We start from the raw sequence: 21571 nt of genomic DNA, 5'->3' as shown, positions 1-21571 counted from the left end.
TCTATCATCAAAAGCACCCCAGTATAAGAGCCTAAAACGTAGTCTACACTGTTAAAACTACTAAACCATTGTAGGACCTCACCTGTGGACCTGTTGCTTCATCTGTCCTGCTTGTACCTGCTGGCTGCATAACTTCCTTCTCCTAATAAAAAGAGAAAATATATTGTCCATCTCATGTAGTTTGCTTTGTTATACTACATTTTAAAGGTAAAGGTATTAACCAACATACTTTGATTTAAATACCTTGTTGTCTTAATATAATATACATATATATATATTAAAAAGATATATATATATGATAGAATAAGAGCTCTAAACATAGTTTGCTACACTGTTAAAACTACTAAACCATGGTAAGTCCTCACCTGTGGCCCTGTTCCTCCTCCCTGTCTTGCTTGCACCTGCTGGTTCCTTCTCCTAATAAAAATATAAGTTGATGCATAAAGAGAAAATATATAGCTTGTAAATATATAACTCTGCTAGTTTGCGTATTACTTGTTTGAGTATTACTGGAATGAATTGAACCTTCTATCTAGGCCTGGGCGATATGGCCGAAAGAAATATCACGATATAACTTGATCGATATCGATAACTATTGATAATTTTAATGACCTAAAAAGACTAGGAATTACCATGCTGGATTTAAACACTTCTGTTTAACACTTAATATGACTTTCCACTGTTCTTCATTGATAAACACTCCAATGTCGTTATAACAATGAAAGACATTCAAATATTGTAAATAAGTATGGAACTGTGTTTGTGTAACAAACCCAGCTGCTAGATTCGGTGGTCGAGTCTCTTATAATATATAATATATAATAATAATAATATATCGCTATATATTGAACATTGTTTTATTGCCAAGGCCTACTTCTATCTCAATGTTTCTTGTGTAGATATCCCAATAATGTCTTTGAAAGTATTTGTTCCTATATTTCTGAGATTCCAGAGTTATCAATGCATGTGGTATAACTCTAAATACAGGTCCGCAAAAAAATAAGTACTAATAAGTACTAATAAGTAAAATAATCTTAATTAGTATTCTCTTGGGAGACATTTTAAACAGTGTATCACCAAGTTAACAAGATGGATGACATGTTTAACTGTGTATAACCTAGTTAACAAGATGGATGACATGTTTAACTGTATAACCTAGTTAACAAGATGGATGACATGTTTAACTATAACCTAGTTAATAAGATGGATGACATGTTTAACTGTGTATAACCTAGTTAATAAGATGGATGACATGTTTAACTGTGTTTAACCTAGTTAATAAGATGGATGACATGTTTGACTGTGTAGTTAATAAGATGAATGACATGTTTAACTGTGTATAACCTAGTTAATAAGATGGATGACATGTTTAACTGTGTATAACCTAGTTATACACACAACGTTAGGAGAGGCGGGTAAAACATTGTTCATAACATTCGTTAAAGTTATCGGTTGACAACATCTCTAATATGAGGTAAGTGTTTAAGGTATTGATTCCTATCACATTCTCCGCTCCGGTGGAGGCGCTGCTTGGCGCTTCCGGACCACAGATTAACCGTTAGCGCCGTTAGTTTTTTGTTGAGTTATGTGGATGAGAGGATGAAATGACGTGAATGACGTATCGTTTTGTAGAGTTCTGCCTTTGTGGATGAGAGGACGAAATGACATTTCGACCTTTTCTTGACATCGGTAGGGGCGTGTCCATACCGTCTCGCCCTAAGTAAGGGATAATGTATAGAACGCCGGTCATGATCAGGAAAATATAAATATATTTTCGATAATGACCGGCGTTCTATACATTATCCCGCTTATTACACGGCTACTTGCCAAAACGAAAAAAAACAACTACTCTTGTTACAATGTATTTGTTACAAGCATTCGTAGTGTTGATCAGCAGAGAAATAGTCCGCCAAAGACGTGGACGTCGCTTAGCAACCGAATACGCTGGGGTTGATAAGTTACCGGACTGCTTGCGGAGTGATACGAAAGACGTGAATCAGAGGCAAAAAAAATACACTTTCCTTGACAGCGGTAAATTATGCTTAGCAACGGTCAATTATACAAAAAGAATGTCATAATAAATAATATTCATATCATATATATCATACCCCCCACCTCCTGCACCCTGACCAATCAGACGTTCAGCCCCTCCCCATCCTGTACTCTGACCAATCACGTGGACTTGAACAGGAAGCTCGGAGTAAATCCTACGCGGGAAAGCTGCTGAAGTTTTCATCTGTTTACCGCTGGACGAGGGAACCGACCCCAACGGTATCAAGCGGACGGAGAATAGGTATGTATTATGTTAGTAGGATATGTATTATGTTGTTATGTATGGTGTGTTATTATTCTGTCTTTTCGCCAAAAACATGTTGGCTTCAGCGTTCGTCTCCGTATCAACTCGAGACATGACAACCCGACATTCTCGTCAACAGGAGCGACCTCTTAGTCCTCTATGTCTCTATTATCTCCATTATCTCCACCTCAGGCCCTGTTCATGAGGATATAAGTCTTATCTGTAGCAATCTGCTGGTGTTAAATGGCGACATGTTGCACCTCTCTGCACAGCTCGGCTCGTCCTCCTTTGTATCGACGAGCCTTTGGGTTCACAAAGATCTCCGTCGGTCCTGTCAGAGATCAGAGATCTGTGAAGCGTTGCACCTTCCAGTGTCCTGAAGGGATTGAACTCTCCTTCCAGTGTCCTGAAGGGATTGAACTCTCCTTCCAGTGTCCTGAAGGGCCTGAACTCTCCACGGACTTAAGGACAGGAAGATGCTCATACATAACAACGTTGTCATCTCACACATGACAGTGGAGGTCGTGACCTGAGGGTCTCTCGTGGCTTGGTGGCCATAGTCTAGTGTAGGGCTTTGAGCTCCAGGTCCGTTCTAGTGTGGGGCTTTGAGCTCCAGGTCCGTTCTAGTGTAGGGCTTTGAGCTCCAGGTCTGTTCTAGTGTAGGGCTTTGAGCTCCAGGTCCATTCTAGTGTAGGGCTTTGAGCTCCAGGTCCGTTCTAGTGTAGGGCTTTGAGCTCCAGGTCCGTTCTAGTGTAGGGCTTTGAGCTCCAGGTCTGTTCTAGTGTAGGGCTTTGAGCTGTCCAGTCGACCAGTTCTGTAAACCCCACTGTTAATTTGACACCTGTCGTTCATTTCTCTCGTTTTCCGATAAAGTGGGCATCAAGACGTACGAGGATGAAGGTGGTGACGTGTGAGATCGCCTGGCACAACAAGGAGCCGGTGTACAGTCTGGACTTCCAGCACCACGGAGATGGACGAGTGCTCCGGCTCGCTACAGCCGGGGTCGACACCACAGTCAGGGTAAGCTGCAGTAGGAGGAGGATAATCAAAGGTTGGATCTAAATGCATCGCTGTCGGATACCATTCACTATCTATATCTGTCGATCGACTGATTGTGTTACCTTTATTACAGTTTAATGCTCTGTTGGTCAAATGGACGTGAACTTAACAGCAGAATATTGATAATAAAGGTTCAGTAAAAAAAATATAAATAACATTTAGACTCTAACTGTTATATATGAGGTTTATTACAGAATGGTCCTTGCTCATAGCATTACAGCACACAGACTGCATTTACACCAGCCAATAGAACTTGATTACTAAATCTAGGTCTACCGATGCAATGAGTTTTATACATTGCATATATATGGAAAATCGTAGGTAAGTACAACAGCAGTTTTAAAGGCAGGTCTCGAATGAGTAACATGTTCAGTCTTTCATCTTGGCTGGTTGTGCAACATGGTAAACAACAGTGTGTTGTGTGGGGGTCCAGGTGTGGCGGGTGGACACGGGCCCGGACGGGAAGGCGGTGGTGGACTTCCTCTCCAACCTGGCCAGACACACCAAGGCCGTCAACGTGGTCCGCTTCAGCCCGGGGGGGGAGCTGCTGGCCTCCGGAGGCGACGGTACGGCCCGCTGTGTTTCCTCATCCAGACACTTGAATTCACTCCCAGCAACGAGAAGAGGAGGAGCGTTTTCACTGAACTCTTTGATGCTGTGTTGCGATGGCTCGCTCTGGCAGGGGGATGCGTGTGTATCATTGAAGTTGAGGATTGGCCAAAATGTGTAATAATGTTTTGCTCGAGGGTGGGACAATTATTGACATTCTGTTGTTGTTTTTAAAAAGCATCATATTCTAGTCCTGTGATGCCGCTAGGGGTACATTTAAAAAGACCGCAGTTCTTGACGACATTTAAAAATGACGTCTGTTCCGGCCTGCGGTAGCTTTACGAAGCTCGTCATCAGCCTAGAGGTTCCACAGTGCGCCTCTAGTTCTGACCCACAGGTGTTCTTGAGGGCTCTAGTTCTGACTCTCAGGTGTTCTCGAGGGCTCTAGTTCTGACCCTCAGGTGTTCTCGAGGGCTCTAGTTCTGACCCTCAGGGGTTCTCGAGGGCTCTAGTTCTGACCCTCGGGTGTTCTTGTGTGTCCAGACGCTGCCATCCTGCTGTGGAAGCTCAACGACCACAAGGAGCCCGAGTCGTCTCCGCTGTTCCAGGAGGAGGACGACTCTCTGCTCAACAAGGAGAGCTGGAGCGTGGTCAAAACCCTGAGGTCAGGACACAGAGAACGCCCACATTCTGTCATCACCGTCATATCTGTATTCATAGTTTTGATATTCAGATTCCTGTACTCTAGTGCTGAACGATTTGGGGAAATTATCTAACTTTTTACTTTTTGGACCAATATCGCAATTTCCATTAGCATGCGATTTTTCCTAATCTTCTGTATTATTCACTAAACACAAGCAATAAATCATTCTATAGTATGAACTATTGAATTGTAAAATAAACATGAATCTTACTGATTTTCAGTCCATAACAAATCACACATACTAAAGTGCAGAAATAAAACACACACTTTATTTATTTGAATCACTGTCTTTGTGATTCAAAAATTGTGTTCCATTACATTCCGATGTCTGTTTGAATTTGATAAATCGTTCAGGCCTACTTTACTCCCAAATAAACTTGTTTCATCGGGCCTGTTTGTGTCCTGTCAGCCGCTCTGTTTGAGGGATATTGACTAGTATTTTATCTTAGGGGTCACATCGAGGACGTGTACGACATCTCCTGGACGCGTGAGGGAACCTTCATGGTGTCTGGGTCTGTGGACAACACGGCCATCCTGTGGGATGTCACCAAAGGTGGGAGATACGCTTCTTCTGTGCAATATTAAACTGGTTCTGGTTAGTTGTTCCAATACCAGTATCGGAAATTTCTCCAATACTGCCTAAAATGCATTATCATTATCATTATCAAGTCTATGCGCCGATCCAGTACCATCACCTGCCTCATTTACTACACAGGCAGAGAACATCACAAACACTACAGTGGTATGCTGTTGAATATGCATTGCTGTCATCGTAAGAGAACCCTTCAATAAGAAGTTTACAATGCTAGATGCTGTATCGGTATATACTCAGTATCAGCCAATACTCAGAACATCTCTAGTTACACCCACACTATGGGGTGTCTGTAGGATTAGTTGTACCCCATGTTGTACCCCCATGTTGTACATGCAGCTGGAGGGTACAGATGGGCACCCCACACATTTTAGGGGCTGGTGATCAGAACTGTTGAGCCGTAATAACATTCACTATTGTAGCCCTTTCCGTAGCAGCCGGTCCACATGAATTTGATTTTTGCAATAGAACCGCTTTAACGGTATTTAAACCAGATGGAAACATATGTAAACCTAATAATACATGCTTATTAACATTAACATGTATTTCTTCCTTTTGTAGGTCAGAAGATCAGCATATTTAACGACCACAAGAGCTACGTGCAGGGGGTGACGTGGGACCCCCTGGGGCAGTACGTAGCCACGCTCAGCTGCGACAGGTACCAGAGCCCCCACCATAACGCTGACACAGACACCCCCGCCCCCTGATAATATCAGGGGGCACACGTTGTGCTCATTTACATTCAGGGAATCTAGCAAAAAATTGTATCCAAAGCTAGAACCAGCTAGCTAGGATAAGACGCTACACAATGCTAAGTACTATTTTTATGCGCAAGGAAGTACAACATGCATGTTTACTAGAGGATGTTGACGACCTGTCTCCCCCCCTCTCAGAGTGATGCGGGTGTACAGCACTCAGACCAAGAAGAAGGCGTACTGCGTCAGCAAGATGACCTCGGGGCCCCCCGGAGACGGAGAGGTGGGGCTTCCTGTAGAAGGCAGCGCGTCGTAACGGACTAACCACGCCTCCCTGAGGAGATGGGCAGCACCTCTTGGGTTCACCCCAATGAAACCCTCTGCTCGATGGCTAAATAATAATAATCCATAAGCAATCAGGACTAAATAAGGATGTATTTCGGCGGTGGTGGACACCGCCACCACGTTATACATTATTTCCCCGTAACGGGACCCCTCCATTGTGGTATGTTCCACCGATCCCACATCATTCGATACAAGTTACTTTCCCGATAACAGGCTTTTAGCCTCCTGTCGTTAGAGGTGTGCGGTTATTGAAACTAAAGCACGGCCGTGGTTCGTTATTGACCAATCAGGAATGCTGTGGTGTTGATATTAAATATTGATGGCCAATATCGTGTGTGTCTGTGTAGACCAAGCCGTACCGGATGTTCCATGACGACAGCATGAGATCGTTCTTCAGACGCCTCACCTTCACCCCAGACGGCTCCTTCCTGCTGGCCCCCGGTACACACAGTCGGACACACACAGGGGGATAAAGGCATCATGCTGGGTTAAAACATGTCTTCTTAAGGAGGAGGATGATGATAATGATGATGATGTGGTGTGATCCTGGTCCTCAGCGGGGTGCGTGGAGGCTGGGGAGAACGTCACCAACACCACCTACGTCTTCTCCAGGAAGAGCCTCAAGAGGTGACTCCGTCGTGATACTCTGTGTTGATACTCTGTGTTGATACTCCGTCGTGATACTCTGTGTTGATACTCTGTGAGACTACAGCTAAGCTCTAAATCATGAGTCAATGGGAGATATAAACAAATGCAGAGATTTGTTGTATATATTGTCTGTAAACTGTATGCGATGAAATAGAGCCGAATTCCTGGTATGTCAAAGCATACTTGGAGCAGTTCCTTCCTAATTGGACGTTTGTGAGATGTGTCGTTGTTGATAAGCTAGGCTAGGCTGTTTGGCCTAGCAGCTAGGCTGCTTAGCATAGCGGCTTTGCTGTTTGGCCTAGCGGCTTTGCTGTTTAGCCTAGCGGCTAGGCTGTTTGGCCTAGCGGCTAGGCTGTTCAGCGGCCGCTGCAGTGTCTTCCCCTCCCCGAATCACTTTTCCCTTAGAAAGTTATGAAGCAGCACAATGGCTATGAATACTGATGATATAATGATGATGATACTGTTTGCTCAGGCCTATCGCCCACCTGCCCTGTCCGTCTAAAGCGACCCTGGCGGTGCGCTGCTGCCCTGTCTACTTCCAGCTGAGGACCAAGCAGGCCGACGGTAGGACAGCATTCTGCCTGGGGAAGCAGTGCGGCATACCTCACTGTAGGCGAGGGACAGACGGCAGGATGTAGAGACGTAACCACCACACATCACTGAGGGATCCCCCACACACCTACTGAACCCCTGGTCAGGAAAATGTCACCAAGTACATAAATACACATCCCAAAGTCAGCTGATGAACTGATGATTGGCTGCGTAGCCAGGAGGGGAAAAAGACCCATTAAATCAGCTTGAAGGAATAGAAGGAGGTCGATAGACCGGAAGGACGTGAGATTAGAATGGATTTCGTGGACCATCGTCTTCTGGTGCTTAATGCACAGCTTCACTACCCTTCATTCAGGGTACCGAACTTCATTACAGGGTACATTCAGCATCATCAGAAGTCAATGAAAAGATTCCGTCCATCCCTTTAATAGTATAGCGGTACTGTCTGTGTTCATTGTTGCGCCGGTCTCCATGGAGGCTAGTGGGCGGGCCCTGATACTGGCCCACTACTGGGGGCCTCTCACCAGGCTCCTCTCTAACGCCAGCACTGGTGCCCCCCCACCCCCCGCTCCTCCTCCCTCCCCCAGACGGCTCCACGGAGGCCCTCCCCAACGTGTTCCAGCTGCCGTACCGCATGGTGCTGGCGGTGGCGTCGGAGGACTCTGTCTACCTGTACGACACGCAGCAGACCCTGCCCTTCGCTCTGGTGTCCAACATTCACTACCACACGCTGAGCGACCTGAGCTGGTACAGCCCCGTCCCCTCCTAGCCTCCTTCCTCTCTTGCCCCCTCCTCTCCTCTCCTCCTCCTAGCCTCTCCTCCTCTCCTCTCCCCTCCTAGCCTCTCTCCTCTCCTCTCTCGTCCCCTCCTAGCCTCTGTCCTCTCCTGTCCAATCCTCTCCTCTCCTGTCCTCTCCTTTCCTCTCCAGTCCCATCCCCTCCTAGTCTCCTTCCTCTCCTCTCCTCCTCTCCCCTCCCTTCCTCTCCTCTCCTAGCCTCTCCTCTCTGCTCTCCGGTCCTCTCCTCTCCCTCCTCTGACTCAATAGCAGTCCCTTTTGTAGACCCCAGCTGATTGAACATTTTGAACTTAATATAGGGCTCTACATAATGAGCATAGGCTGTGTTCTAGTTATTTGTATACTAAAATGTCCATATAACAGTAAACAGCTTGTATTACAAATACCAAGTCTATTTGTGCACCTAGTCCAATTCCCTCCTTGGCTAATGAAGTGATTTAGGGTTCTGATCTTATTGTCTTTGGTTCACCCTGAGTATGGAGAAGCGTTTCCAGGTTTCTGGTTTCTGTGTGGTTCTGGTTTCTGAGATGTGGGTCCCTGGTTCTGAGCCGTGTCTTCCCCGGGTCCAGGTCTGGGGACGGCCTCTTCCTGGCCGTGTCGTCCACGGATGGCTACTGCTCCTTGGTGTCCTTCTCCCCGGGGGAGCTGGGCCAGCCCCTGAAGGAGCCCCCCGTCCTGGAGCTCTCCACCCCAACGCCGGGCCCTGAGAAGAAGGTCAAGAGGTCCGCTGGAGCCAGGACCTCCTCCCCGCTCCCGCAGCCGGCCCCCGCGGCCGTGGCCGTGGCCCCGGCCGTCAGGGAGGCCCCGTCCACCCCCCTGTCCTCCCTGACCTCCCCCTCGCAGGACAAGAGGAGCCGGGGGACGCCGACCGTCGCAAGCAAGGCCCCGCCGCGGAGGATCACCCTCAACACCCTGGAGGGCTGGGGGAAGCCGGCGGGGCCCCGGGCCCCGGCAGAGGGCCCCCAGATCTCGGCTCCCGGCAGCACCAGCGCCCCCTCCACGCCCCAGCCTCGCCTGGGGCCCCTCACCCCCACCGGCACCAAGGGCCTCCAGGGCACCTACTCTCCCGGGCCCTCCACTCCCAAGGGGCCCTCCACTCCCAAGGGCCCCTCCACTCCCAAGGGCCCCTCCACTCCCAAGGGCCCCGCCCCCAGGTAAGGGTGCTTTAGCTTCTGTTCAGGGTTCACATCCTACCGCCTTTTACTGTCAGTATTTATTATACTGTTATATTATAATATTTTATTATCAAGGACACTAGAACGAGGACACTAGGACGAGGGAACGAGAACACTAGGACAAGGACACTAGCAAGAGGGAACATGGACACTAGGATGAGGACACTAGGACGTGGACAATAGAACAAGGGAACGAGGACACTAGGACCAGGACACTAGGGCCCAGTCCCATTTCTGTCCCCTTAACAAGAACACTTGCTTTGAGTGCCCTTAGCTGCAAGTCAGCTCCCGAGCTGGCTAGCGTTCAAGGGTTGATTTTAAGGGAAAAACAGCACTCCCCCTTGCTCCCTTAAGTATTGGGACCAGGGTTTGAATTATCTTTTCATCTTTAAGGGGGTCTCTCTATCTCATAAAGAAAGTTGGCGCACTGCACACATAGCCTTACCATGGGCAAAAGCCCTGGTATTCGTAACCTCTTCTTTAAGTTCTACCTTAACATTTAGCGTGTTTCCCGAAACTTTCTTTGCTACGAAGCTCTTTCGTAGCCTACGTCGGTCGTTGGTAAGGTTGGTCTGAAGAGCTTGTAGAACCTTCTTAGCTCTACCGTAATGATGTTTCAGCTCCTGACGCTAGACTCCACCACTGTACAGTAACCTTTAGAAATCCCTGCATGTTGCGCATGTTCATTCCAAGTTTGCATCCGTAGCCAATTGAGGCAAAATGAAACGGCATGTTTGAATTAAGGATTGTCTCAGCTGTTCTCGGCTGTACCATTATAAGCAACTGATGAACTTAATAAGCGATCAAAATACTTTTTTCAACCACCGCCTCTTTCCCTTGACATTTAGTTTTCACCTGACATATGTGACAGATGTAATTAAGGCAACCTGGTCTCACAGGAAATGACCACGGGTGCTTAACTCAAAGTCCGTAGCCAATTGGTATTTACCTCAAAAGCATATTTAGCTAAAAGCAAGGTGACTTCTTTGGACTTGCAATCTGTCAAATCTAATTGATCGTGCAGTTTGCTCACATAGCCTAGTGGTGTGGTGGTGAAGTGCAGTCATGGTGTGTTCATGAGGGTAGGCTGCGGTCTATGTCCCGTATAGTAGCCTATATTTAATTTAACGTCTTTTTAACGTCTTGCGGGAACGCAAAGGGGTAGTGTTATGGCTCAAATCTAGGGGAAGGGGGAGAATTGGGACAGGGCCTAGGACAGGGCCAGTAGAACAAGGACACTAACAAGGACACTACGGTATGTAAATATTCAAACCCTTTATTCAAATGTTGTGTGACTACTAGTGGCCCCCGGGAAAGAAAGTGTGTGTGTGTGTGTGTGTGTGTGTGTGTGTGTGTGTGTGTGTGTGTGTGTGTGTGTGTGTGTGTGTGTGTGTGTGTGTGTGTGTGTGTGTGTAGTCCTCAGAGCGAGGTCCTGTCTGGGCTGTTTAAGGCGTCTCTGTATATGATGGATTCAGTGAAGGCGGCTGGTGTAAACAGCCGGAGCCGCGCTGCTCCTGGACGGCCGGGAGAACAAAGCCCTGTCTGGCCTCAGGGATTGGTCGGACCCCCCCCCGCTGGTTCCTCAATAAAGACCCCAGGCCGGGGGCCCTGCTGGCGGACAATAGTGGGCGTGTGTAGGGCCGCATCTGCCAGCGCGACCCCACCATGAGTCCTGTACCGCTCCACTTCAGGACCAGGACTAGGTTCTCCTGCGAGGCCACAGAACCTTCTAAATGTTGATGTTTTAAATTAATTGAATTCAGTTTCAAACTGTTCTGTTAGTCAACAGAACCAACTATATGTTGAAACCCTACTAACTAACTAAACCCTGTGGGTCAGTGCAGCGCTACGGAAGTTAAGGAGCCGCCCCCCTTAGCCCCCCACACCCCTCTTACGCACTTATTGTAGGTTATACGTCCTGGCACTTAATGTACACACTTATTAATGTTGTACATCCTGGCACTTGGTTCTATGAACATCCTCAATGTACCCACCGAGATATATTGTAAGGTACTTTGGATAAAAGCATCTGCAAAATGTAAATGTAAGGAGCGTTATGTGCAGTATTTTACTATGTGGGGTGTGACCTACACAACGTCACTCCAGCGCAGGGTCCCTCCAGCTGCCTCCGGTGGCCCCTCCAGCGGGGCCCCTCACGCTGCCTCCAGTGCCCTCTCGGACCCCTCCCGTCCTGAGGTCTCTGGTCTTGTGTTCCAGGCGCGTGTCCCTGACCCCGGTGGTTCTGCGGTCCCCAGCGGCCCTCTTCACACCGTCCTCCACCGAGAAGGCCAAGCATGGTGGGTTCAGCCCCTCATGATTCATGTACTCCCAACTCCTCAGGATTCATGTGCTCACACCTCCTCAGGATGCAGCTCCATAAGGAGCAAGCTATAGTGCAGTAATGGAAACATAATCCACTTATTGTACTCACTTATTGTATGTTGTACGTCCTGGGTCTTAAGAATAGTACTTAGCATGGTGTAGCATCTTATCCTAGCTATCTCTGTTGTATAGGGGAAATGGGTTAATATGAACATCCTTACTGTACCGACAGAGATATATTGTTGTTTCTCTTTCTTCTGACGAATGTGCTGATTGTAAGTGGCTTTGGATAAAAGCGTCCGCTAAACGCCGACTGTAAAGGTAAATGTAAAATGGCATTTTACACATTTCAGCGTTGTTATCGAACCGGCTCTTTTTCTGATGTTTCTCAACCATGTAAATATTGCAGCATCCATGTTTTGTATTACCAGTGATGGTTGTGTAAGTTGCTATAGCAACGTAGAGGGGTCTCATCACATGAGCTCATGTGATCGTCTCCCTTGTTCCCCACAGAGAGGCCCTCCCCCCCCTCCGACCCCGTCTGCCTGCCCCCCGAGTCCAAGCGGCCCAAGACCACCGAGCCCCCCCCCAAGAAGGACGCCGCCCAGCCATAGTGGCTCCCAGTGGCTACTGGGAGGAGGGTGGAGTGACTACTGGGGAGGGTTGGGTGGCTACTGGGAGGGGAGTTGAGTGGCTACTGGGAGGGGAGTTGGGTGGTTACTGGGAGGAGAGTTGGGTGGGTGGATTTATTCGGCCTCCATGAACACATGCAACTGATGTACTTAGGAAGAACTTAATTAAAGGATTATGTCTGAGGTTGTTGTGTAAACCACGGTCCATGGTGATGCTCATTATGTTTTCTGTCCAGCGGGGTTATTAGTTTGCCTCACTGTCTTTATGAAAGGTCTGATTGTTCTCAGTTGTTGTCGTTTGTTTTTGGTTTGTTTAATCAAACGTCTGTATTATATTATGTGGATAACTGTGCCATGCTATGAAGATTTTGTAAAAAGATGATTTCGAAATATGTTTTTCTTACTTGTGACTCATGTCACTGAACGCTTGTAGCACATTAAAAAAACGTATCTGATCTGGTTGTGGTCTCTGCTGGAATTATGTTACAATATCACTCCATACTCACTGGTTTAACAATGTGGGTAACTACCCTGATAGGGCCAGTAACATTTGACTTCACTTGATTAGGAATATTGAATGGGAATGTTTAATTTTACATTTTGAACATTGAATATTGTATTTCGCTAATCCCATAAACACTATGCAACTAATAACATAATGAAAGTTTTTACATCTAAAAATTCATATTACATCATTGTAGTTAAAACACTTTTCAGTAGAGTTCAGTGATTAGCTAAATGAAATTATTAATATTTACAGCAGCTCTGATATGTGTGGTGTGTTAACAGGGAAAAAAACGTATCTGCTATTTCGTTTTATTCAGAGGCGTATTTGTACTTATCTTTATCGTATGTCTAATAAAATATCGTGGATGAAGCCTTTATTACACACACACAATACATCCTCAAGTCAAGTACACTTGCATCAGCTCTACTACACTGCGCTCACAACCGACCTTGATGCGTGAAAAAAAGTCACGGTGAGTGACAGCTCTAACAGCCAATCACAGCGCGAGCTCACGAGGCTCTTTAAAACCTCTACTAATGGTCTTTGTCAGAAGGCGGGGAACCGGGCATCAGTTCGGCTGTTATTTAGTAACAAACGGAAGGTTACGAGTTAATTGCTGGGGGGATTATACGATCATCTGAAGGGCTTTACGGTAAACGGACGAGATATGGACCATGTCGGAGATCAGACGGGGTAATCTTGGCCCGGTTGTGAGGTCCTCCTCGGGTAACTCGTCCTATCGGGTCTGATCGGAGGCACCTCGCTGCTCGGCGGCTCTGGACGGATCATCATCATCATCATCATCCTCATCTGGTCGCTTCCTGCTCCGCTCAGGAACCAGAGGAGCCCGAGTGAGAGCCTCTAGACCCAGAGGACGGAGGATGCCTGGTCCTGGTCTAATGAGGTGACCGCTCTGATCCAAAGGTTACTTTGTGTCTCTAGATGTGATCTCCCTGGCTCTCTGGACCACAGTCGATCAGGCTGTGATCGATCAGGCTGTGATCGATATGCCTGCGATCCAAACAAACGCCAACAACCTTCTGTAACGGGAGGGAAGATGAGGTCTGGAACCGAGAGGACGACCACGTTAAGGACGCGATGATCAGTGTGTTGAAGTGGTAGGAAGTGAGGGAACCATCACGACTCGGAGAGGAACCATGCATGATGCATGACCAGGGACTGTACACATGAGGAGACCCAGACTCAGGACGGTACTTTAAGTCTTAACATGTGTCCCCCCGGTCATTCAATAGACTAGGCTTCTGGAGTTGAACTGTGTAGGGTCTGTTGTGGTCTCTGCTGGGACAGCCGTCCTGTCACCCCTCTCCCCTACCCACGTGGGGTGCATGTCGGGACGGGGGCGGAGGTACGGCCCTGAACCCCGGCTCTGCCCGGCCCCAGACACCGCGGTGGAGGTTCGTTCCAGGCGGTAGGCCTTGGACACCGGATACATGCAAACGATAACCGAGTTCGTTAAAATGGCTGGCGATTGCACCTACAACCCGCACTACGGAAGTGCAGAGACGTTCTGCCCGTCCTCGAACGGAGACCCGGCGGGGGACCGGACCGGGCGGGGACCGTCGCCCCGCTCCCCCAACTTCGAGGTGATCGACGGGCTCCTCTACCGGAAAAAGCTGGAGCGAGGCTTCATCAACTACCGGGAGGTGTTGACAGAGGAGCGGCGACACGAGGCGGTGTCCACCTTCCACCGGCGGCGGGCCGGCCTGCGTCACCTGTCCTTTGAGGAGACGTACAAGTGCGTGGCGGAGAACTACTGGTGGGACGGTAAGAGACCCGGCACCTGCCCTCATCACAGGTGCATGTAGAGGTGGTGTCTCCTGCCTCGGGGGCACACTGGTTAAAGTACAGTGGGAGTCTAACCCTGAATGATCTGTTCCTCATGATGCTGAGGGCTGACTCAGGATCCAGGCTCAATATGAGTCGTTATTTAACATGTTCAGAGTTGTCGACACAAGTACATGTGTGGTGTCTTGTCTCCGTTGTATGCTTGTTAAAGTACAGTTGCAATCTGTTCGTCTTGATGCTGTAGGCTAATGGGTCTGGGCTTGTATCTTCAAACGTTCAAGAGTTGTCAATAGTATATGTGTCATCACCTAGTCTGTAACTGGAGATGATTAAGTGACTTAAAGACGCGTTGTTTCATAAAGTGCGTACAGCTTGTAATCCCGGTTCTGCCTCCCCCTGTAGGGATGTACCATCACATCCGGAGCCACGTCCTGGGCTGTCCCGAGTGCCAGCGGACACAGAAACCCCAGGTGAGGCCTCATGAGGTACGCAGGCCTCCTTCGACCTCACATCCAAACACCAGCCCGGCACCTCCCACCAGCCTCACACCTCCTCCACGTTCTCTTGGAGCTCCCTCCCCAATATCCCCATTTGACGGTTCATTTATGCCCCTAGAACATCACAGATTGTTTTCCTGTACCCTTCTAGAGAAATGTTGACTAGGGTTTGTAGTTCCAGTGCAGACAGATGGTCACATGACTCTGTGTTTGTCGCCCGTACCGGCATTATGTGAAATGACCCAGGTGATATAGTCACTCAAACATAAGACGGCCAAACTGAAGATGAGAAGGTGACTTAAAGGGGGAATGGTTCCTCTCATTGTGTAACAGAGGCAGAGTGGAGGCTACCTGAGGTCAGAGGTGACAGGTGTCAGTCTCAGAGTTATGTGATTGATGAGGGCAAGCATGTGGTCTGCAAAACATGTATCTAGAAGAATGTTTTTAGCATCATATGATGCTAAGGAACAATAGTAGAAAAGATGAACATTACAAATAGAGGCAATCAAAACCTCTCTTCTCTTTCTGTCTGACTCTGACTTTGTCTCTCTATTTCTCTCTTTCTGTCCCCGTCTCTCCCATTCCCTGTCTCTCTCTCTCTCTCTTTCTCTCTCTCTCTCTCTCTCCCCCCAGTGTGGCGGGGGCAGTGTAACCAAGACGATGGCGTCGCACGGCGCCGAGGTCCTGCGGCGGCTGCGGGGCCAGCGGGAGGCGGGGCTGTTCTGTGACATCACGCTGCGGACGGAGGGCCGCGCCTTCTCGGCCCACCGCGCCGTGCTGGCCGCCGCCAGCGAGTTCTTCCAGGAGACCCTCGCCGAGAAGGAGGTGGACTCCCGGACGGACGTGGACCTCACCGGTGAGTCCCCTAGAGCTACAACACCTAGAGCGACCGTCCCCTAGGACTACAGTACCTAGGACTACTGTACCCAGAGCTACAGTACCTAGAGCTACAGTACCTAGAACTACAGTACCTAGAGCTACTGTACCCAGAGCTACAGTACCTAGAACTACAGCACCTACAGCTACTGTACCCAGAGCTACTGTACCTAGAGCTACAGTACCTAGAACTACACTACTGCCGCTTTTCCACCGACCTACAGGACCTAGAGCTACAGTACCCAGAGCTACAGTACCCGGATCTACAGTATGCAGAACTGCAGTACCCAGAATTATAGTACTATAGTAGAATTAAAGTACTCACCAAGGACATCAATACAGTAATCAAGGTGGTGGATAATGTTCTATCTTGGTCATGTTTCAACAAAATCTCACATCACAGTTTGCTCGAATTAATTAAGAACAAAAGAGAGAAGTCGGTCAGGCCTTCCTTACGGTAGCCCCAGAGGTCATAGAATCAAACCTAGAGCCGCATGACGTCCAGATTGAGATTCAGACGGTGAGCACCCAGGCTGCGGGGTGTTTAGGGCGCCCTGGTGGGTGTTGGCCGCTTGATGAGAGGAGGGTCTACTTGATGCGTCTCCTCCCCTGTGTTTATCCCGTATCACTACGCCCTACGCCTCACACTGGCCTTGTGATGCTGTGGTTTACCCCGGCCCTCTCTCATCACACCCTCCTCCCTCACTGCCTTCTCATTCACACTACCTTCAACTCATCACCCAGCTCAGTCGAACCCTCTCTTCACTCATTCAGTTACCCAGTCATGCTGTTCTCTGTACTCATTCATTTACTCCCTTCAAACTGACTCAACTCTCACTCCTTTAGCTCACTCCATCATTCCCTTCACTCTCTGTTCACTCATTCAGTGACTGACCCCCTTCTCACCACCTTTAACTCCCTCACACTCTTCCTCCCTTCTTACTGTCCCTCTGTCCCGTTACCTCACTCTCCCTCTGTCCCGTTAACTCACTCACTCACCCTCTCTCCCTTTGTCCCATTAACTCACTCACCCTCTCACTCTCACTCTCCCTGTCCCGTTAACTCACTCACCCTCTCACTCTCCCTCTGTCCCGTTAACTCACTCACCCTCTCACTCTCCCTCTGTCCCGTTAACTCACTCACTCACCCTCTCTCCCTCTGTCCCGTTAACTCACTCACCCTCTCACTCTCACTCTGTCCCGCAACCTCACTCACCCTCTCACTCTCACTCTCCCTCTGTCCCGTTACCTCACTCACCCTCTCACTCTCACTCTCCCTCTGTCCCGTTACCTCACTCACCCTCTCACTCACCCTCTCACTCTGGCCTGTTCCAGGCTTCAGCGAGCAGAGCCTGCTGCCGCTGCTGGACTTCTCCTACTCCTCCACGCTGCGCGTCCGGCCCGAGGACCTGCAGGAGGTCAGCGCCATGGCGCGCCACCTGGGCATGTGGCCCGCGCTGGAGGCCTGCTCCGCCCTGCTGAGGGAGCAGCAGACCCCCCCGCCGGCCCCCAGGGGCCCCCGGACCGGCCCCTCCGCCGGGGCCTTCCCCCAGGGCGGGCCCCGCCCCCGCGAGCTGCGGCCCCACCGGAAGAGGGAGCGGCTCTCCTCGTCCGCGGCGGAGGGCCCAATGGAGGACGGTTTCGGCCCGGCGCCGGAGGGCAGCCCCCGGCGCATGGCGAGGCGGAGACCCCCGGGCACGCCGCCGCAGAACGGCGCCCTCCACAGCCCCGCCCACCCCCGGATGAAGCTCATGGACTTCAAGTCTCCGTCCTGTAAGAAGGCCTCGAGGCCCGCCCCCTCCACGCCACCTCCCGCCTCGCCGCTCCCCTCCCCCCCCCACAACCGCCTCCTCCGCTCCACCCCCGGGGCGGCGCAGAAGGTGCTGAGGCTGCTGCCCCGGCCCGAGAGCCCCCGCAGGAACAAGAAGGCCCCCCCGGGGCCCCGGCGGCGGGCGGGCCCCAGGGCCGGCCCCGTCCGGGTGAAGCAGGAGCCGGCGGAGGAGGAGGAGGAGGAGGAGGAGGAGGAGGAAGAGGATGAGGAGGAGGAGGGGGGCTACGAGCGGGTGCAGGAGAAGTACCGGCTGATGAGCGTGCTGGGCCTGCAGCGCACCGCCCTGCTGCCCCGCCCCGAGGACCTGGTCGGCTGGCGGCAGAAGAAGCGCCTGCGGAAGCTGAAGGCCAACAACTACTCCCTGACCAAGAGGCGGGCCCCGCGGCCCCCCGGCCCCCAGCTGGCCTTCGCCCGCCTGCCGCTCTGCAGCCCCGCCTCCGCCTGCCTCCTGAAGCGGGTCATCAAGGCGGAGCCCGAGGACCGGCCCGTCGGCGCCGCGGGGTTCAGGGCCGGCGGGCCGAGGGGCCCCCCGAGGGCCCCGCCCAGCGACCGCAGCATGAGGAGCAGGGGGGCCGCGCCCGCCCCCCCGGAGCCGGCGTCCCGGGCGGCGTGCGGGGGCAGGGCGCTGCGGAGCTCCCCGCGGCGGGCCGAGAGCGCCCCGGTCCGCACGCCGCCGGCCCCCGTCCCCGCCGCCGCTGCCGCCACCACCGCCGTGTTCCGCACCATCAAGGCGGAGCCTGTGGACTACTTCATCACTGGGCCGCCGCCCCCGCCACACGGTCGCCTTGACGACGGCGGGCTAGCGGCGAGGGAGGACGCCGCAGCGACGAGAGCGCCACTCTGCAACGGCCGCCGCCCGCCGCCACCGCCGCCGGCCCGAGCCAGGCCGCGGCATGTGGCGGCGAGACGGCCCCCCGGGAGGACCGGGCCCCGGGAGGAGGGGGGCCGGGCCGGGGGCCGGCGGTCCCCCCCCGCGGCCCCCGCGGACGGGAGCCCCCCGGGGCCGCAGGCCGACAGGCCGGACGGGCTGGAGGCCTCGGTCCCCACCCCCACCACCACCACCACCACCACCTCCACCCCCCCGCCCTCCGTCTACAGCCACCCGCTGTACCGGGTCATCAAGGAGGAGCCGGCCGACCCCCTGCCCGTGGACGGGGCCTTCCCGGACCCCGCCCCCCCGGGCCCCGCCCCCCCGGACCTGGGCAAGAGGCGGAGCAAGCCGCCCATCAAGCTGCTGGACCCCGGCTTCCTGTTCAGCTTCTGCCGGCCGCCGGCGGGGGTGAAGCGGGAGGAGGAGTCGGTGGACATCTGCCTCACCCGCTCCGTGTCCCGCGAGCAGTTCGCCGCCGCCGGCCCCCAGCCCCGCGTGCTGCGGCCCCGGGGGGCCCTGGCGGCCCCGCCCCCGCTCAGGGTGAAGCGGGAGCGGGTGGAGAAGAGCGTGAGCCAGGGGAGGGGGCCGAGGGCGCGGTCGCAGCCCCACCGCAGCACCACCAGCACCACCTCTCACCGGGCCCCGCCCCGCAGGACCACCAGCACCACCTCTCACCGGGCCCCCGCCGCCCCGCCCTCCAGGACCAGCAGGACCCCGCGGGACACGCCAAAGGTACGGGGAGAGACCGTCAAGCTCACTCACTGAGGTCTCTGACTGACGGGAGGCCTCAGGTCATCCTGTTGGGAAGGAACCGTGTTTGGTTTAAACACGCTAGCTTCCTGCAGAGGAGGCTAGCGGGAGGCCAGGCTAGCTAACATAGTTCCTTTTTCAATTCGGTGCAACGCTACTTTTCCCAGGGACAGATTTGACAGCGATACTGCCTTCTCAGGCAGTCTGCTATTGCGCAAGCGCGCCCCTTCACGAGCTCTCATTCCCCACCGTACGAGACAGACACTGGTAGCGTGAAGCTGTGTCTGCATCTCAGACATCGCTTCTGCAGGCATTTTCCAAAGCCAGTCCTTACGACAAAAAAAAGCCAGCGGTGGAACGAGATAACAAACGCCGTCACTGTGTAAGGACAAGGACGCCGTTTACCTGTGTAAGGACATGGTTCCCTTTCAAATTGTCCATAGAAAGGGCTTTAAAGAGATCAAATCACTCGACCCCACGTACGCGTTCCCTGCCCACACCAACTTGAGATGCCGAAACTACGGCAAGCTACGCGAGCAAGTGGAGAAAGAAATCCATACTATTAAACATTAGTGTTTTTCAGAGATGGAAGTAACTTGATTGAAGTAAAAAGATTTAGCATTTTTTCTATCTAGCCAGTATTTTACCCCTTCAGAAGCTTTTATATCGCAATTAGAAGATACAATTAACATACTGTGGTATAATACCGTTACCGTCTACGCCTCAAATCATACCGTGATATAATTTTAGTCCACACCGCACAGCCCTAACCCCAATGCTGCACTGTCACAAGGAGGACTTGAGGCAAGCAAATAATCTGTGTGTGTGTGTGTGTGTGTGTGTGTGTGTGTGTGTGTGTGTGTGTGTGTGTGTGTGTGTGTGTGTGTGTGTGTGTGTGTGTGTGTGTGTGTGTGTGTGTGTGTGTGTGTGTGTGTGTGCTCGTGTGCGTGTGTGTGCGTGTGCGCAGACACCGGGCCGAGCTCCGGCCGTCCGGCGCTGCGTCCTGCTGGGGGCGGTCCGTCCCTCGCGGCTGACGCCCCGCCCCCGGCCCCCCGGGCTGCAGGACCCCCGGGCGGCCCACTGCTGCCTGACGTGCCACACCTCCTACAGGGACTGCCTGGCTCTGGTCATGCATCGGCTGAGGCACGTCGAGGGCAAACACTGGCCCTGTCCGGTAAGGACGCACACAAGCACGCACGCACACACACACACTCACACAGAGAGACACACACGCGTGCAAACACACACAGAGAGACAAACAGACACACATGCAGAGACACACACGCAAACACAGGGACACACACACATACAGAGACACACACACAGAGAAACACACACGTACAGAGACACACACACACACACACACACACACACACACACACACACACACACACACACACACACACACACACACACACACACACACACACACACACACACACACACACACACACACACACACCTGTGTGGTACTCCGGTGTCTCCAGGCTGGTCCTGGAGACACTGCAGGACCAGCTGCGTTGGTGGAGGGTATGGAGGGCACCTGTGCGTGGTGATGACGGTTTAGCCTTTGGTGACCTGGTGACCTGGTTGTCGCCCCCTGTAGCTCTGCAGCAAGAACTTCTTCAGGCTGAGGAACGTGAGGAACCACATCAGGACCCACGACCAGACGCTCTACAAGTGCCGCAGCTGCCTGGCGTCCTCCTGAGGAGGTAGGTGAGGAGGGTCCGGACCCCCCCCAGACCCCCAGACCCCCCTAGACCCCCCAGACCCCCCTAGACCCCCAGACCCCCCCAGACGCCCAGACCCCCCTAGACCCCCCAGACCCCCCCAGACCCTGATCCGTGTCTCACTACCGTGTTTCCTCTCAGGTTCGCCGCACTGGAGGGACGCGACGCTGGGACGGGATTGGTCCGCTTGTACATCACACACACACACACACACACACACACACACACACACACACACACACACACACACACACACACACACACACACACACACACACACACACACACACACACACACACACACACACACACACACACACACAGCACAACGGGTCGGAG

General features: G+C 52.0%; 2 protein-coding genes across 3 annotated transcripts in view; both read left to right on the top strand.

The window, feature by feature from the left end:
• The first annotated feature begins 2211 nt into the window (after positions 1-2211).
• chaf1b (chromatin assembly factor 1, subunit B) lies at positions 2212-12819 on the top strand. Its single transcript, XM_084478309.1, has 14 exons — positions 2212-2293; positions 3170-3316; positions 3789-3921; positions 4448-4568; positions 5057-5160; positions 5761-5857; positions 6093-6177; positions 6587-6680; positions 6797-6866; positions 7360-7451; positions 8027-8186; positions 8805-9389; positions 11628-11707; positions 12246-12819. The coding sequence occupies exons 2-14, from the start codon at positions 3191-3193 to the stop codon at positions 12344-12346; spliced, it is 1848 nt and encodes a 615-aa protein (XP_084334435.1). The 5' UTR covers positions 2212-2293; positions 3170-3190; the 3' UTR covers positions 12347-12819.
• Positions 12820-13440: 621 nt separating this feature from the next.
• LOC311358915 (uncharacterized protein) overlaps positions 13441-21571 on the top strand; it is an 8845-nt gene continuing 714 nt past the window's right edge. The window contains exons 1-7 of one of the 2 annotated variants that reach the window (XM_084479013.1): positions 13441-14657; positions 15081-15163; positions 15809-16031; positions 17386-19484; positions 20470-20676; positions 21109-21214; positions 21374-21571. The exon at positions 21374-21571 is cut by the window's right edge and continues 714 nt beyond it. In XM_084479013.1, the coding sequence (XP_084335139.1) occupies positions 14324-14657; positions 15081-15163; positions 15809-16031; positions 17386-19484; positions 20470-20676; positions 21109-21210 (3048 nt within the window). In that variant the 5' untranslated portion in view covers positions 13441-14323 and the 3' untranslated portion in view covers positions 21211-21214; positions 21374-21571. The remainder of the gene's footprint in view (positions 14658-15080; positions 15164-15808; positions 16032-17385; positions 19485-20469; positions 20677-21108; positions 21215-21373) is intronic. The other variant, XM_084479014.1, reaches the window with a different exon arrangement.

This window comes from Micromesistius poutassou (genome assembly GCF_964030765.1).
Source record: "Micromesistius poutassou genome assembly, chromosome: 14".
Taxonomy (NCBI): Eukaryota; Metazoa; Chordata; class Actinopteri; order Gadiformes; family Gadidae; genus Micromesistius; species Micromesistius poutassou.
This window is presented reverse-complemented; position numbering and strand designations above follow the sequence as displayed.